At 41.2% G+C, this 19,369-nt stretch overlaps 1 protein-coding gene across 1 annotated transcript; it reads left to right on the forward strand.

Annotated features, from left to right (window-relative positions):
• Window positions 1-727: 727 nt before the first annotated feature.
• Window positions 728-17,774, forward strand: LOC139257833 (protein FAM124B-like; the record flags this gene model as incomplete). Its single annotated transcript, XM_070874636.1, has 3 exons — window positions 728-865; window positions 4,916-4,944; window positions 17,032-17,774. Coding segments are annotated over exons 1-3 (849 nt in total), but the record flags the coding sequence as incomplete, so codon positions are not given.
• Between the last annotated feature and the right edge of the window lie 1,595 nt (window positions 17,775-19,369).

Below are 19,369 nucleotides of genomic sequence, written 5' to 3' on the forward strand. Positions count from 1 at the left end.
CATTGTGAAAAGGACATGGAGGCACTGGAGAAGGTATGAACCAGATTTATTAGAGCTATACAGAACTGAGAGGCCTGTGCATTTGCTGTCATAACTAGCTGAGTACAATACATACTTGACCGGACAAAGCTGAGAACATAGGCAAAAGTTGGCAATAAGACTTGGGTGAAATCCACGCTTGGAGAGTTCCTGTCCCAGAACACTTTAAGTTCTCCAGCTTGCCCAGCTGTGACCCGATGTTCGGGCATTGACTTGCATAACTGGGAAGAATCTTAGCCATCAGTAGTAGGACTATACTACTGACTTTCATAAACCAGATAGACTACCCTGCAGTACTATGGACCTGGATAGCTATGTATCAAATTTCTAATAATGAGGGATCTTTGATTGCTATAACCTTGTGAACATGCAGAACTTCAGCAATCAATGTTTGCCTGTCTGCAATCCAACTATGGTGGTCATTGCATCCTGCATTGATAAGTTTGTCTTGTTCCCAGCGTAGTTACTGTAAGTATTCTTTTGTACTATCTCTCCACTCTTTCCTTCCATCCGCCCCTAACGCAGTATTTGCGATTAAAATATAAACCTTATTTTCCAAGCTGCTTGATAAGCAGTCGGAAAACATATGCCTTTAATTAGAAGTGCAGATCAAAGGCAATGCCGTCTGTCGATCAGGGGAGGTGACGTCAATGGGCGGGCGGTGTTACTATTATCAACCTGCGGGGAAACAATGAAAGCGAAGCTTGTAGCTCCGGCACGGTGACTGTCCACCTCCGCCACAGTCACAAATGCAGCGCAAAGACATGATGAGGAACAGAAGCGGGGCTGCGGAGGAGTGCGCAGATTCGGGAGCTGAGACCGGAGGGTGAGTGAGTGCCATTCTCGGCACTTCTTCATGGGCCCGTTGTGTTTGAACGGCAGCGGGGGAAAGGGGCGGCTTGTTTCACTGTTTCCAGGCGGGGCACGATAGAGGGGGAGGGGAAGCAACAACAACAAAAAGACGCCTGATACAGCTGGCAATGTGAGGAACAAGATAGTTGTACGAATCGGTCACTTCAATCGACTTTGAGTTCGCCTATTTTATACTCAAATTTTTGTGAAACGAAGAAGGCAGGAACCCCCTCACAATGCATCTTGTTCAACTGACTCTGTCATCAGGCTTGCTACGCTTAATGGGACCTTTAAGCTACAGTAAAGTGAACTCGTTCCTTGGAAGATAAAAATAAATGCCTCTTTGAAAATTCAGAGTAAACACATGGGTGTTCATGCACATAAGGAAAAATCCCTTTTTGGGTGAGGATGTGCAGAAAGCTCCTTTCTACAGGGAACTTCACAAATGTACAGTGCTGGCTGAAGGAAGAATTTTCCAATACGATTAGCGTTGTGAAGAATCGGATTTGCAACAAGCTACTTAATTGGAAATCTTGGTGCTTTTGTCCCGGACGTTATGTATGTTTCTCTTCCTTTGTGGATGATGTATTTCAGCATGCATTGGATCACCGCAGTTTGACGCCATTCATTGTTAACAAGACGAGATGCCAGAGTCTGAGCCAAAATGAAATTTATATGGCGCGTCTCTCCTTAGCAGTGTTGGAGCAGATCCGGTTTCTAACGTAATAACATTAACAATAAGAGTCTTACATAATCAAGGAATCTCCACTAGTATGGTGTTATCTGCAGAATAATTGTGAAGATGCAATGCATTCGTACTGTCCACAATATAATTTAATGTTGGTTTACAATGATGTATTATGAAACCAGAAAACTTATGCCTTTTCCTTTTTTTGGCAATTAATGTGTAGCTGTGCGGTTTAAATAGAAATCTAAATCAAAATTCAGAACACAGAGTAAACAGCAGTTGCCCTGGTAACACCAGACCATTCAGTTCTATTTCACTTCATTGAGTTGGTGCATTTCAGTGTCCCCTTTAGAGTAAACTTCAAACATTGAAGAACGCAACGTTTATTTTTGTAGCCGAAGCTATTTCCAATAAAGCATCAAATAAACAGCGTTCTTTAGCGAATGTATTGAATTGGACGTTTCCCATTCAGACGCAATGTGTACAGACTATTGGACCTAACTGTATTGGCCCTAGTGATGCTTTTCAAATCATTTTCTACCAAGCATAGAATCGAGCACCATGAACGTATATTTTTTCTCACAAAATTCGGTCCATACAAGAGCTATAACCAATTAATCTCTTAAAACTATTTGAAGACTTGAGTTTGTTTGCTGATATAAGCTACTTCAGTTTTTAATCCTACAGAACTAGGTGCTTTCAGACAAATTCAACATAGCTCTTCAACTCAAATCCTGGAGTTCCCTGTTGACGAAAATATAAAGCTAAACATTTTAAATGATATTTTTAACATCTTCACAAAAATATTTTGTGTAGTTGATTCCATTTAAATTGACGAGCGTTTCAATACATAGTCTTTAAAAATGGTACTGGAGGTGGCTTTCAGCCTATATAGCCTGTGCTAATGGCAGTTCCTCACTGGAGCTTTCAACTCTAATCCCATTTGCTTGCTCTTTTCCCTGTACCCTTTTAATATTTATCTAATTTCATCTTAAATGCCCTGACCAACTCTGCTCCAGTCACCATTTGCAGTAAAGCATTTCAGCGTATCATAATCCTTTGCAAGAAAAATATCCTTTCTAACCTCCCTTTGTGCTTCTAGTGAATCGCATATAATGTGGAGGATCGTGTATGGAATTACTTTTGTAATCAAATCATTTTTTTTAATGATTGCAAGCAATTAATTGGCCATTTGTCAATCTGAAACTTGCAGAAATGAAGTTAATAATTAAAACAGGGAGCTTTGTTTTCCTGTGTTCTAGAACTGAAACTCAATATCTTCAGAAGGGGAAGTGGAGGAATAAGTAAAATAGTCTAGCTCAGACCTTGAATGAGATGTTTAAATATTGGTATCTTCCTTGCCCCTTTAGATCAATTTTAATTGTCCCTTGGAAAAATAGATATAGTGAGGACTTAATGAGGATTAGAAAATTGAGGAAGAACCTTGTGCTGGTTTATCTCATTAAATGAGAAAGAAAAACTTGATCACACATGGTAAAATTATATTTAAGCGGATGGATTCTATTTAAATTATCTTTTTAAACTGTGTCTAGCCCATTGAATTTAAAAATGAGAATGGAATAGTGAATCATTTCCCCTTCTCTGTCCTCCATCCAACACAACAACAACAACTTGTATTTATATAGCGCCTTTAACGTAGTAAAACGTCCCAAGACGCTTCACAGGAGTGTTACAAGACATGTGATTTTTTTCAATTTAAAAAAAATAGCAGATGACCAAAAGCTTGATTAAAGATGTAGGTTTTATGGAATGTCTTTAAGGAGGAAAGAGAGGCTTGGGGAGGGAGTTCCAGAGGTTAGGTCCCACACAGCTGAAGGCATGGCCACTGATAGTTGAGCAGCTATAATCAGGGATGCTCAAGAGGGCAGAATTTTGGGAGCGCAGATATCTCGGCCCGGGGCGAGGGGTGGGGGTGGTGATGCTGAAGGAGATTAAGAAATAGGGAGGGGCGAGGCAATGGAGGGATTTGTAAACAAGGATGAGAATTTTGAAATCGAGGCGTTGCTTAACCGGGAGCCAATGTAGGCCAGCGAGCACAGGGGTAATGGATAAACAGGATTTGGTGCAAGTTAGGACACAGGCTGCCGAGTTTTGGATGACCTCAAGTTTACGTAGCCAGGAGTGCATTGGAGTAGTCAAGTCTAGGGGTAACAAAGGCATGGATGAGGGTTTCAGCAGCAGATGAGCTGAGGCGGAGATGGGCAATGTTACGGAGGTGGAAATAGGCAGTTTTAGTTATGCCGCGGATATGTGGCCGGAGTCTCATTTCAGGGTCAAATATGACATCTAGGTTGCGATCAGTCTGGTTCAGCCTTAGACAGATGCAAGGGAGAGGGATGGAGTCGGTGGCTAGGGAACGCAGTTTATGGCGGGGACCGAAAACTCTGCCTTTCAGAAACTTCATCAGCAAAGCGTTGCAAGGTAGAAAAATTATAGGGCAATGAGATGGAGCTAAGGGTATGGAGTTTTACCAGAACATGCAAAAGATTTTTCAATGAATACTGAGGTTATTGCAGGATCTACTCTAAAATAATTTTTGGTGCATTGTGCGAGCAGGTTATCTCTTCTTGTTTGAAGTCCCACTGTGCCTTTCCATTTGAAAGGACAATGCAAATAGATATTTTAAATCATCATTGACTCTTTCTAATATTATAAACATTTAATACTTATTATAATATATTGAGTGCAAATCCGAGTGAAATATCAGCCTTGGATATGTCTTGCCTCTGATTCAGAAGGTTTTTCAAACCCCATTCCGGAGACTTGATCAGTGTACTTCAGTGCAGTACTGGGGGAGTGCTGCATTGTCATAAGTGCTGTCTTTCGGATGAGACGTTGAACAGCTTGCTCCGCTTACTCAGGTGGACATAAAAGACCCCATTGCACTATTTGAAGAAAAGCATGACAATTCTTCCCTTTTCCTGGCCAATATTTCACCCTCCAACATCACCAAAACAAGTCAACTGGCCATTTATTATTCTGCAATAACAATACAGGTAGTGTTTATTTTTAAACTTTATTGCAACATGTCATACGATTGGTAGCATAATAGAGAATGAAGCATATCAGAAATTAGTATTCTGAAACCAAACTATCTTGCACTACATTCCTGGGACTCTCACAAACCACTGAATGAATGGAATTGAAAGTTTTCAGTCCTCAACTATGCATGTGGCAAAAACGTTGAAACCCAGGATGCTAAATTTGTTAAAACATTGCTTTTCTTTTCCCCGCTGATGGTATGTTTTATGTAGTGTTCTTTTCTTTATGGTTTTACATGATACTTAATTTTGCATCATCGTTATTCCTTTACAGATCTGATTCCAGCAGGATGTCTTCAAGTAGTAAGTACGAATTAAATTTATGACCATTGCATCTCAACAAATTCTTGGATCCTTGTTAAAAGTAAGGGAGAAAAAGACAACCATTGCTGTTGAAAGTAAGGGAGGGGAAGTCTTATTTATTGCCTATAACAGTAAAATGTAAATCTTTCTTTGTGTAATCTATCTTCATGCAAGATGCAGTGTGTGGAAAGATGCAAATTTAAAGATACCTTTGTGTAAATAGAAGTTTCCTCTTCGGCCCTTTTATATTTTGCAAGCTTTAATGTCCCTTTTTAAATTAAAGATGTGATTCTTTGATGGAGTGGAATAGTGCAGTAAGTAGTAAACTAATAGCAGAACAAATTTTTAAATCTAATTGGAGTGATATTTGTATTGGAAGTGTCATGACAATTTTAATCCAGCACTGTTCCATTTGCTTAATGCTTTGTCTATCTTGCTGGTGCTTTCAAGGGCACCTTCCTTGCTTAAACAACCTGATGGCAGTGCTATTGGAGGCACCAAAACCCTTGTCAGCAAGGGACTTTGTTAATTCTCTCCAGGATCAAATTGAAATTGTAGGCAAAGTTAAATGGCTGCTGCCTGTGTCAACTGGCATCTTGCTGATTGTTTTTATTCTTGCCATGAATGGGTTGATCCCTCAAAAAAGATGAGAGTAGAATGAGAGACACACAAATTAATTTGTGGTTATTTCATTATTGCTGAATTCGTCTCAGTGTATAAATGGGACAGATTTGCCACCAAGAGAGCCAGCTTGTATTACAAAACTATTTCTGTTTGAATATAATCAAATGACAGCATCAAGAACACCATTATGTTCCCTTCTAATATGTTACCCCCCACTTAAAACTTAAAACTATCACTCGAGAAAAAGAACTAAGCAAACTAATGGGACTAAAGATGGACAAGTTTCCTGGACCTAATGGCCTGATCCTAAGATCTTAAAAGAGGCGGCTGCAGAGATAGTAATATGCATTGGTTGTAATCTACCAAAGATCCCTGGATTCTGGAGATGTACCAGCATATTGAAAAACCGCAAATGTAACGCCCCTATTTAAGAAAGGAGGTTGACAGAAAGCAGGAAACTATAGACCAGTTAGCCTAACATCTATCATTGGGAAAATGCCAGAGTCCATCATTAAGGAAATAGTAGCAGGACATTTAGAAAGTCATAATGCAGTCAAGCAGAGTCGGCATGATTTTTTGAAAGGGAAATCATGTTTAACAAATGTGCTGGAGTTCTTTGAGAATGTAACCAGCAGGGTGGATAAAGGGGAACCAGTAGACATGTTATATTTGGATTTCCAGAAAGCATTCAATAAGGTGCAACATAAAAGGTTACTGCACAAGATAAGAGCTCACGGGGTTGGGGGTAATATATTAGCATGGATAGAGGATTGGCTAACTAACAGAAAACAGAGAGTCAGGATAAATGGGTCATTTTCAGGTTGGCAAACTGTAGCTAATGGGGTGCCACAGAGATCAGTACTGGGGCCTCCACTATTTACAATTTATATTAATGATTTGGATAAAGGGACTGAGTGTAATGTGCCAAATTTGCTGATGATATAAAGATAGGTGGGAAAGCAAGTTGTGAGGAGAACAAAGAATCTACAAAGGGCTATAGATAGGCTAAGTTAGTGGGCAATAATTTGGTAGATGAAGTATAATGTGGGAAAATGTGAGCTTATCCATTTTGGTAGGAAAATTAAAAAATCAAATTATTATTTAAATGGGGAGAGATTACAAAATGCTGCGGTACAGAGGGATCTGGGAGTCCTTGTACGTGAAACACAAAAAGTTAGCATGCAGGTACAGCAAGTAATTATGAAGGCAAATGGAATGTTGGCCTTTATTGCAAGGGGGATGGAGTATAAAAGTAGGGAAGTCCTGCTACAACTGTGTAGGGCATTGGTAAGATCAAACCTGGAGTACTGCATACAGTTTTGGTCTCCTTATTTAAGGAAGGATATACTTGCATCAGAGGCAGTTCAGAGAAGGTTCATGAGGTTGATTCCTGAGATGAAGGGGTTGTTATATGAAGAAAGATTGATCAGGTTGGGCCTATACTCATTGGAGTCTAGAAGACTGAGAGGTGATCTTATCGAAACTTATAAGATTCTGAGGATGCTTGACAGGGTAGATGCAGAGAGGATGTTTGCCCCTTGTGGGGGAATCTAGAACTAGGGTGCATAGTTTCAGAATAAGGGGTCGCCCATTTAAAACGGAAATGAGGAGGAATTTCTTCTCTGAGGGTCATGCATCTTTGGAATTCTCTACCCTGGAGAGCTGTGGAGGCTGTGTCATTGAATATATTTAAGGTGGAGATAGACAGATTTTTTGAACGATAAGGGAGTCAAGGGTTTGAGGAGTGGGCGGGGAAGTGGAGTTGAGGCCAGGATCAGATCAGCCATGATCTTATTGAATGGCGGAGCAGACTCGAGGGGCCAAATGGCCTACTCCTGCTGCTATTTCTTATGTTCTTATGTTCTAATGATCAAGCAAGGAAAGAATGTGCTACCTATTTAAAGTAAATTTACAAGCATAAATTGATTTTTAAAACACTTAATACAGTAGACAAATTTAACAAAGATGCTGGTACAAAGCATGCCTATGGAGCAACAGCCAGCAATTACTGTTTCTCCAAGTAATTCCAAGCATACCGCATCTCTAGCTGATGCTAAACATTATCCTGGCAAATCTCTTATCAGAACTATGCTGACAACTTAATGCACTTAGATTACTCTTGTAAATCTTGGAGCAATTTCATCATCAAGCAAAACAGCATTTGTTTGAAGTATCTTTGTATTTAGTTTTTATTTATTTCTAGTACTGTGCTTGAGCTTTGTTTCTTCCACGTGATTGGAAACCATAGTCACATCTGAATCTCCATTCTGATTCTGGTTGCATCGGCAACCATGGCTCTCTCAAATCACATTCCTCTCTCTTCCTGCAGACCACTCGATAGCATTTATAGCATCAGCTGAACTCTTAAAACCCACTGCACTAGATTTGTTAAAGCCTAGATTAGTTTTTACTGACCTTAATAGAATTATATGGTTGCGAGAATTTTATTTGATTCTTCATAAATCTGTCTTCAGTATTCAGAGTTTCACAATATCAAAAGTGATTTGAATTCATGTTCAAAAGAAGTTAAACAATGGCACTAAAAACCACAATCAACATATGGCACTGATTTTATGAAAAAATGTTTGGCAGAATTCAGAATGCTGAAGAGTTGTTGGTTGCACCAGGGGCCTTGCCATCGAGGGGCAGGCATGCTTTCTGGTCACTGCTGGGCTGAGCAACTCGGCATGGTCATGAGGCTCGCAAAGATGTTCTGAGCTAGTTGATCTGCATGTAATATCCTCCGCCATTGAGACGGTGCTGATTATGGAGGCCAGCGATGAGTTGCTAATCATTTTTTAAATACAATTGCAAATCATTGTTAGTTATACTATCAATAGTACAGAAAATAGTAATGTAATCATTCATATTAATTTTTACAAGTCCTCTTAATATACACAGATATATGGTACCTGACTTTGTTTCCAAAGGGATAGATGAGAATGGATTCTATTAGGTTTATTTGTCACATTCCTTGATGATATGAAAGTGTCTCAGCAGCTATTTAGCTTCTTTTTAAAAAAAAAACTATAGGGATGATAAACCAGAAAATACGGTAATAACTATTAGCATGTTGGAGTCCCAGTGCATTGTACCTCCCATGATCCCCATATGGCAAGCTTTTAATTTCATCCTTGCCACTATGGATAAGAGCTAAATAGACCTCTGCAGGGAGGAAGATAAAATATAAAGGAGAATCATTGAGGCATATACGTGCATATCTCTCAGTATAATGGAGGTTGAAAGCAGGTCAATTTTTGGACTTGGGGAGTTCCCAAGAAAATGTAGAGAAATGATGCCGGATATGTTATCATTAACTATGAAGTAACTTTATACTGCAGCATTTATGATAGAATGGTATTTCCTTGGGCTAAAGTCATTGAACCTTGGGCCAGATTTTCGAGAAGTTTGCGAACGGGATTTCGCCGCGATTTGCCCCTCTGCAGCGAAAAAACCCGGTCGCAAAGCCGGGCGGGATCCTCGGGTACCTGTTTGCGGCGGCGCTGCCAAGTACCGCTGGGGTGAGGTGCGCTGATGTGCAACGACTCTGATTGCGTTTGCATCAGAGTTTCGCACTCTCCCGACCCCTACGCCATGCCCAGAATAGCGACTGGTCAAACCTGTCGGTGCAGCCCTGCCAGCAGCAGTAAGTGCGAAAACCTGCAAATAAGGCAAGTTAAAGTTTTCATTAATTTTTTTTCAGCCATTAGATGGTTAAGGGTCTTGTAAATGTTTTTGGAATGTTTTTTTGGCAATTTTTTTTACCCCCTCCCAAGACCTCTCTTGCAGTGCTCCCGGCCCTGGACTAAATTTGGCGCAAACCACGTTTTAGCACCGTGAATACTGGTGCAATGCCCCCTTACTGATGCGCCCCTGGCACAGACATAAAATCCAAAAGTTTGGCGTTAAAAACGGTAGCACAGCGCAAACGGTAAGTTTCACGTATCGCAACCGTTTTGCTGAAAATCCGGCCCCTTATCACCTTACTTGCACATCATTGTTCATTACTTTCTTCAATGCTACAAGATTTTCTTACATTTAAAATATTCTGTGAACTAGTTACTGCTTCTTGGAATAAAATAGAAAGGTGCACTGAAGTAGACTAGAAGTTAGTTACAAGGCACTTACCTTTCCATGGCAAGATGAATATATCCCCTTCGTAACATTCATCAACATCTTATAAGTTTATCTCTCTGGCTCACACAATGCTGAGAAGTTTGAACTTTCCACTTGGGCATTGCATCCTGGCTGCTATGATGCCAGTGAGTCATTTCATTTCACTTCACATAGCTTGGCTTTAGCTCCCACCCCTTCTTCAGTCTAAACAAAACCACTAAAACAATTTAGAAAAATCAAACAACCACACTAGCCTGAGGCTCTGTCTAAGACTGAAGTTAAAACTTGAGGCTGGAATAATGGGTTGACATGATAATGGAATAAATTATGCTTTCGTCATCATGAAGGAGAGTTGTGATTTGCATGACGACACCTTGCAGATTGGAGATACAAGAATACATCAGATTTTTTTTTAAAAGAGAGACTGGCAGGAATCCCAGAAATAATAATCCTTAAAAATTGCACATGCTCTTTGTGGCTTTGAACTGATGCATATAATTTATATGTTGATGCACAAAGACCTTCACAGATGGTAGATATATAATCTCTTTTCCATCCTGCATCAAGTTATAATCCTGGCTACACTATCTTGACAAAATACAGAAACATTTATTTAATTAGTGCTGCGTTCAGAGAAAAAGCTGTTGTCTTATAAGGCACAAATGAGGTGAAATCATGCTGTATATATTTGCATGCCAACATTGTACAATATGAGTTCACACCCAATTATGTTACAACCACAGAATAATTTTTCCAGTTAGAAGAAAAAGTGGTCAATTTCTGTCCCCTTAAATAATATAAAAATGTTAGGATTCAGAAGCTTAAAATGCAAAAGATGAATTACTGTTTGGTTTAAAAAAACCCAGACATTATCATTTACCAAATCTACATGGATCATACGCACAATCAAACAAAACTATGCTGCTGAATCTCTTAGAATTATAATTTGTTGGATTTTGCCTATAACAGCATGCTGAAGCTGACTCCCACCCCTTCTAGCCTACAAAGAATAGTCTATGAATATTTTCAAGTCAACATTTAAAGCATTCCACTTGCAATTAAAAAAAAAAAGGCTTAGATCTTAATATGTTTTGATCATTTAATATTTATACATGCTCAACACTTAAAAGAAGACAATGCACCACAACTTGAACAATAAAGATTTGCATTTATAAAGCGCCATTCAGGATCTCATGATGCCCAAATATTTTACAGCTAAGTAGTCACTGTTGTAATTTAAGAAACACAGTTGCCAATTTGCACACATCAAGCTCCCTGAAACAGCAATGAAATAAATGACTACATGATCTGTTTTAGATGTTGGATGAGGGATAACTGTTGACCAGATCATCAGGAGAACTCTTCGGTTCTTCGAAGAGTGCCATGGGATCCTTTATATCCACTGTGAGGGCACAACAATGAATTACTGAGGGGGAGACGAGCATCTTTCTGATATCCAACACAAAATTAGTCTGTTTGAAAGAAACAAAATAATTATTATGTACTTATTCTTTTCAAATCCAAGACATGTTAATTTATCTGTGAGGTATTAAGCCTTAACCCCATTACCCCACCAAATTTCAAAGGAAGAGTGACATGGTAAATACATTCAGAAAGTACATGCTTATGGTGCCACAACTGATGGAGAGCATCCCAATTCTCTTGCCTCTGTTGTTTTTTAAATTAGCTGTAGCGTAATCTCCATACCCAGTGCTTTATTCGTCTCCAAACAAAGCCTGCAACGACAGTAAGTAGCTAATTTCAAAACCAAATCATTCTCATCAAACAACGAGCTAACTCGGAACAAATAAAAGGCAGTAATTTAATGAAGTAGGTATCTGCTGTCATTGGAGTATCCTTTTATTTTGCTGAGTTGCACTATCTGTGTACCTGGTGAGTAGGTCCTCCCTCCATTAGGCTTGTCCATCTGACATTGCATGTGATTTTAGATAAGGACATATGGAGGCTATGTGCATAATATCTAAACAGGCTTAAGGAGTGAGAGCTGAATATACTTTGCCAGCCTCACTCCAATGCACCAACATAACTGGAACTGGGTCATATCTTCCACTTGTTGGTAGAAGATTTGTTTCAGATGTTCTGGACCTACCACATTATGGCTCATGATACAGTCTTGTTCCTCCAGGAAATCAAAGGGCTGTCAGAATCCCTAGTGACTATGTAAAGGAAGGTTAATGGATCACTCACTGTATAGAGCCAAGTGCTGCATGCTGGCATCCACTGTGGTCTGTCATGATCCAGCAAGTCCGTTCACTTAGAAAAAATCAAGTAGTCTAACCTGAGCCAGACATGATTCCAGAAAGATGACTAGATTTATATTTAAATGAGAAACTCATTAAAAAAATTTGGGAAGTTGACTTGCTTCTTCCAAATAAATAGTCATGTTTATATTTTAGTTAAGTTTGTATATTGGTGGTTTATTTGTTTTATCATATCAACAGCCTTGAGGGGAATTCAAGAAAGAAAATTGAAGAGGGCGTTGTTTTTGTCGGGACAGCTTTCAAACTTTTGTAGTAAATAGGTTTTCTTCCCCTTAAAAACAGACTTAAATTTGAATTATTTTGGAAATTTATTTTGAGCTTGCAATTAACCAGGATTTCCTGGTAACTACTGTTGTAATACAGCAACTATTTTCAAAGTCCTTATCAGCATGCAGCAGAGAAGGGATTGGCCCAACTTCAGAAATGATTAACCTCACTTGCATATCAAAGCTTGGCAGTGCCAAACCTTTCAGAAAGAATTGTTTCTTGAGGAAATGTACGGCATAAAATGTTTGTGTTCAAGCAGAGTTTTCACTAGTGGGCAGGGATGGAATTTTTACATGTGACCATTTATATTAAAGGGAAACTCGTTGATAGAGCTGTACATTTCTAACTAAGGCCTTGTCCTTGAGTAACCATTTGAAAAATGGATTCCACAATTATTTTTTGAAGTATGTAAAAAGATTTTTTTAATTCACCACAACAGAAGTAATCACTCAATCAGAAAGCTACAGTATCTTTGTACATGTAGCTCATTAACACGGCAATAATTATGTCATATGACTAATTCTGATTTATTTAATTTTTTTAGATCTCTTTCCTAATTATAAAGCACAGCAAAATTTTGTCTATGACTTAGAACTCTCAATCTAGGAAGCATTTCTGCATTTAAAACATGGGAAAATTCTTTAAATTGTTTGTTACAATTCATATTTAATATACCACAAGTCTTTACTTCCTACCCTCTTCTCTCCTCCCTGCCCCCCCCCCGCCAAAATAAATGGTCAACTATTGTATCAGCATGCAGGGCAAATAAATTGTTTTATTAGTAACCCTCCACCAATATAGAGTTCTAATTTGTGTTACCTTACAAACCGCAGAATCTAATATTTTCTTTGAGGCTGAGTAGTTGAGTTTTGCTAAATCTATAAAACGCTAGAAAAGTCGTAAAATTCATCTCCTGGAAAGAAACTGGGATGACGCTTTATTTATTTCTTATCTGCCCGCCGCCACCACCCCACCCCTCCCCCCGGCCCTGCCATTTCCAGGTCATATGTAAGCACAGATATGTACAAATATTCTTTTCCAAATCTGACTTCATGAAGGTAGATTTTGCTTGCTTTGTTGTACATCTGTCTTGCACTCAAGAAAAACTAATCTCCTGGAATCCATTGTGCGTGCACAATAATGGTCTATCCAAAAGATTGAGTCAAATATTACATTTAGACTGCCAAAAGTAATTAAAAGTTGTCCCTCTCCATAAATAAACTTTTAGTTCTGAAGAGTAATTGGCTCCAGATTAGTCCCGTACCAAATGATTTCTCCATTCCCTATTCATAAGGTAGGAATGTTTCAAATGGGGATGATGTCCTGCTGGGTATAGTCAAACAATGGCCTCCTGCTGAAAGTCAATGAAATCCAATAACCTTTTTTCTTCTTCCCACTTAAGTCATGTTTTACTTGTACTTCATATTTTAAAAACAAGCATTACAGGGATTTTAGCAAAAAAATTTGAAGATTGAAATTAATGTGTGAGTAACCATGAGTATAATTGGAATATTGCACATGGTGATAGTCTATCTTCACTATAACAATGTTTATGAAAACATTTAAGCATAGCTAGTTTTCAAAAATACTTCACTGGTCTTTAATTAAACTCTATGGGCCCAAGTTTCCACATGATTTGCGCCTGATTTTTAGGAGCAACTGGTGGAGAACGGACTATCTTAGAAATCGCAATTCTCCACATTTTTTTTTCTGCAGTTCTAGTCAGGTAGAACAGTTCTACTTTGGAACAGAATTTTTTCTTCAAAAGGGGGCGTGTCCGGCCACTGACGCCTGATTTCAAAGTTTCCACAGTGAAAACGTACTCCAAACTAAGTTAGAATGGAGCAAGTGAAGATTTTTGTAGAACTGAAAAAACCTGTTCTACACATTAAAAAAAATCAGGCGCAGGTTACAAATTAGGCGTCCAGAACGAGGTGGGGGGGGGGGGGGGGGGGGAAAGAGAAGTAATTAAATTCTACAATAAATCCTTATTTATACTTCTACAAATATTATACAAATAAATCCAACCTGAATAAACATTTATAAGCAAAGAAAAGATTAAATAAACCATCTTCCTACCTGTGTGAAAGTGCTTCAGGCACGGAGAATTCTGCAGTCAGCCTGAGGCGCCCGTTCTTCCCGCGGGGGGGGGGGGAGGGGGGAGGCGCCCGTTGTTTCCCACGGGGGGGGGGGGGGAAGGAGGAGGCGCCCGTTCTTCCCGCGGGGATGGGGGGAGGAGGCGCCCGTTCTTCCGGGGGGGGGGGGGGGGAGGAGGAGGCGCCCTTTCTTCCCGCGGTGGGGTAGAGGAGGCGCCTGTCCTTCCCGCGGGGAGGGGAGGCGCCCATTCTTCCCGCGGTGGGGTAGAGGAGGCGCCCGTTCTTCCCGCGGGGGGGGGGGGGGGGGGAAGAGGAGGCGCCCGTTCTTCCTGCGGGGGGGGGGGGAGGAGCCGCCTGTCCTTCCCGCGGGGAGGGGAGGCGCCCATTCTTCCCGCGGGGGGGTGGGAGGAGGCGCCCGTTCTTCCCGCGGGGGGGGGGGGGAGAGGAGAGGAGGCGCCCGTTCTTTCCCGCGGGGGGGGAGGAGGCGCCCGTTCTTCCCGCGGGGGGGGGGGGGGGAGGAGGCGCCCGTTCTTCCCGCGGGGGGGGGGAAGGAGACAGTGAGAAGGCTGCAAGTGCTGATGTGCTGATGGCAATGTGCTTTTATTAAAAAATGTTCAAAAATTAAACAGCTACAAAGAACTACAAAAATGGCCGAGTGCCAATGTTTCCTTCACACTGCGCGTGCACGAACGCTCCAACGCGCACGCGCAGCGTTGCCGGCAGGAAAAAAACTAATTTAAATAGTACCCGCCCCCTCCCACTTACAAAATCGGCGCGAGTGTAGGCTCCGCCCCCCTGGTGCCGCGCCAAACAGACAAGGAGCTGCAGAACGCTCCAGAATTGCGAGTTTTTTTTTCCGGCGCCGTTTTAGGCGCGAAAAACAGGCACCCAGCTTGGAGGGGCATCCATTTTTTATCGTGTGGAAACTTGGGCCCTATAAATGGTTACTACATGATGGAACTAAACTGATTTTTATATAGAACAATATATGTATAGATTAGAAGTTGTTCCGAGGGAGTAACATCGATTACATAAATCTCATGATATAAATCTCAAAAAATTTGCATGGTTTGACATTACCTGAGGCTAATGAACTGATACATCCTTGCAATACATTGGTATTCTATGTGATGTTTCATTTTCAGCAAGTATTTTTGTTAAGCAAGTGGTAGATTTCCCACTGGAGAGCAACAGGTAACTGAATCCCGCCTTAACAATGCTGAAATTGAATTCGATGGAACTTTTCCTTGGTTTTGGTAGAAGCTCTATTATTGGTATTTAAGGATTGTGTTCCGCGCATTTTTATTTAATCTTCAGACTCGTGCTTAGACTTCTGCCCAAAGCATAATTCCAGTCACAATGTCTGAAGAAGCAGAAGTTCAACTTGTAAATGCTCTTATCTGCAGACTAGCCCAAACCACAGAAGATAATAACCCAGCCACTTCACTTCTGACAAAATTTACAAAGACTATCTTATGTAGACATGTTCTTCCACACCGATTGCTAATGTAAAGGCTTGCTCTACTTCACTACCACTTCCCTTGACCCCTCCACAGTCTCTAAATTGTCAGACTGCTTGTCCAACATCCAATTCTGGTTGAGCAGAAATTTTCTCCAATTGAATATGGGGAAGACCGAAGCCATTGTTTTCGGTCCCAGCCAGTCTCCATCCCTCTCCCCAACTTCTGTCTGATAGTGAACCAGACTGTTCGCAATCTTGGTGTCATATTTGACCCAGAAATGAGCTTTCAACCACATATCCGCAGCATAACTAAGACCGTCTATTTCCACCTCCGTAACATCGCCCGTCTATGTCCTTGTCTCAGCTCATCCGATGCTGAAGGCCTCATCCATGCCTTTGTTACATCTCGACTTGATTATTCCAATGCACTCCTGGCTGGCCTCCCACATTCTACCCTACGTAAACTAGAGGTGATCCAAAACGCGGCTGCCCTTGTCCTAACTTGCACCAAGTCCCGATCACCCATCACCCCTGTGCTCGCTGACTTATATTGGCTTCCGGTTAAGCAACACCTCGATTTCAAAATTCTCATCCTTATTTTCCAAATTCCTCCATGGCCTCACCCCTCCCTATCTGTGTAATCTCTTCCAGCTCCACAACCCCCCCCCCCCCCCTCCCCCCCGGAGATGTCTGCGCTCCTCTAATTCTGCCCTCTTGAGCATCCCTGATTATAATTTCTCAACCATTGATGGCTGTGCCTTCTGTTGCCTAGACCCCAAGCTTTGGAATTCCCTGCCTAAACCTCTCTGCCTCTCTACCTCTCTTTCATCCTTCAAGACGCTCCTTAAAACAAACCTCTTTGTCCAAGCTTTTGGTCACCTGTGTCAATTTCCACTTTTATGCAGCTTGGTGTTAAATTTTTTAAATCTCATAATACTCCTGTGAAGCGCCTTGGGACGTTTCACTACGTTAAAGGCGCTATAAAAAATACAAGTTGTTGTTGCTGGAATACCTTTCATAACATTTCAATTAAAAATAAAATGTTTGTGAACATATATTGAAGGTACTGACATCTGTAGTTATTTCTCTGTAGGGTAAGTTATCTTGCAGGGTATGGTATCTTTAATATTTGACATCCTTAACGACTGTGGAATTCTCAAATCTTTTCAGTAGTTTGCATTACTGTCCTTTTAAGTATTTGTATTATTATGGTATTGATACCATTTGCTCTGTTTTTAAGGTGAATTTGTGCAGGAAGAGAGTCAGGACCCTTTCCAGATGACTGTGCATCTTCTTGCAAACCCTGGTGAATCTCGAGGATTACAGCAAACCTTAGACTGTCTATTGCATTGGCTGAGCCCTGATATCCAATTGTTTCATGTTTCGGAACGGGCAACACCAATGAAACATTGTGAGACCCAGCACAGAAAAAGTACTGGGTACCCATCTCTCTCTGTTATTTTGTTCCTGCATGAAGACTTTGGTGAAGAACGAATTTTACAAGTTCATGACTTTTTTCAGGACCCACCATGGCATTATCATCACAGTGAAAGTGTTGGTGGGAAAATCCTTCCTTATATGATTTGTTGTCATGACTTCTATTCTATGGATGCCAACATGCCGATCTGGGCTGTAAGACAAGTGCATTATGGGAATGAGATTCTGCGAGTCACCGTGTGCTGCAGCTATGAAAATTTTGAAGATGCTGTCAAACTCTACGAGTTAATTTTACAGAAGAAAACTGCTGTGCAGAAAACTGACTTCTGCTGTTTCACATTATACTCCAGCCAGAGTTTCTCTATCCAACTTTCTTTAAAACAGTTGCCACTTGGAGTTCCTGTTGATCTGAAAGAATCAGCTGTGCTGCAGTTCAGAGTGCATGCAATTGGAGAGCTGGTGCCACTTCTTCCAAATCCGTGCATCCCTATCAGCAATACGAGATGGCAAACTGAAGACTATGATAGAAATAAGATTCTTTTCCAAGTAGGTATTGCATGTTGAATAAATACTGAGTGTTTGTCAGTGGGGTAGATCACTTATTTAAAAAAAAAGATCACTGTAATTATACAAACACTAGATAATTCAGCCAGCAAGGCTTCTTGTACTTGTACAGTATTACTGAATGGTGTCAAAATGAACACAGACTATAAATTAAAATTCATGTTTTATTCACCTGTATTTTTAATTGAAAAGTACAATGGGAGCAAACACTGGTTCCTATAACAATGAACATCTCCAAACAATAACATTTCTCATGTATTTAATTAAAACTGCCCTCACTTTCAGTGCTGGTACATGTGCTTAGCAAAAAGCAGCAGCATCAGTTGAAAGGTCCATGACCCAACTTTACTAAGTCATTTGTAGTTTAGGTGCCAGATTAAAAAGGTCCTAATAAAGAGATTTGTATTGTCTCCACATGGTACTGTTATCATGTGTTTCACAAAAATATTAATTCATGAAAACTTTAATATGGTTATGGTAGGAATAAGATTATAGCTGAATACTACTATTTAAAAATATAACAATCTTTAAAAAATAATTGTATTCTCCTGTTTGGATCCCTTATACCTTCCCAGGCTAAGAAATGTCCACCTTCTGATGCCAGTCTTAGGGTAATAGATGGGGTGAAGTTGGCAAGATGACTGAGCATTGATATTTGTTTCCTCTTGCCCTTATAAATAAGGACGTGTTTATTTGTACTGTAAAATGGCCGCCTCTTAGAGGATAAGCCACACCCTGAGGTTTCTCTGGAATGTGTAACTGGAACCACCCAGCCCAAGTTCTCATCAACTTCGCAAATTGTAACTTGATCCACTTTGACTTCCAGAAGCCACAGAGGATAGATCTCTCCAGAAGCCACCAAGTGGAAGCCGAAGTCCCTTACCCCAACACATGTGCTGCCTCCCCCAGCCAAACATCCTTGCTCCAGTGCAAGTGCATGAACCCCCTCCGCCCACCACAGATGGGGCATTGTGTGCGGAATGTTAACGGGTTTATTGGTATGAAGTGAATAGTGACAATGTCGTGACTACTGGATTGGAAGAGCCTCTCCCCCCTCGGATCCCCCACCCCGTCTCTCTTGTTCTCTTCCACCCCCACCCCCCCATATCTCTCTCTTTCCCCAACCCTCACCCCGCTATGTGTCTCTACTCCACTCCCACCAGGCTCTCTCTCCCCTCCTCGACTCTGTGTTGTCGTTCCCCCCCCCCCCCCCCCCCAAACGCTCTCTCACCTTACCCCCCACCCCCAGGCGCTCTCTCTTTCCCCCACCTCCATTCTCCCCACAAGCTCTCTTCCCCACTTTCCCTCGGCACAAGCACTCTCTGCACCTCCCCCCCCCCCCCAGCTCTCTCTTCCCCCAAGCACCTTCTCTCTCCCCTCCAGACTCTCACTCTTCGCCACTCCCCAGTTCTCTCTCGCCTCCCGCAACCCCCCGCCCCCCCCCAAGCTCTCTCTCACATCCCCCTCCAAACTCTCTCTACATCTCATCCTCTCCCCAACTGCTCTCTTCACCTCCCCCCCCCCCCCCCCAACCTCTCCTTCCACCCCCCAACCTCTCTTTCCCCCCCCTCAACCTC

The sequence above is a fragment of the Pristiophorus japonicus genome, unplaced genomic scaffold, assembly GCF_044704955.1.
Source record: "Pristiophorus japonicus isolate sPriJap1 unplaced genomic scaffold, sPriJap1.hap1 HAP1_SCAFFOLD_911, whole genome shotgun sequence".
NCBI lineage: Eukaryota > Metazoa > Chordata > Chondrichthyes > Pristiophoridae > Pristiophorus > Pristiophorus japonicus.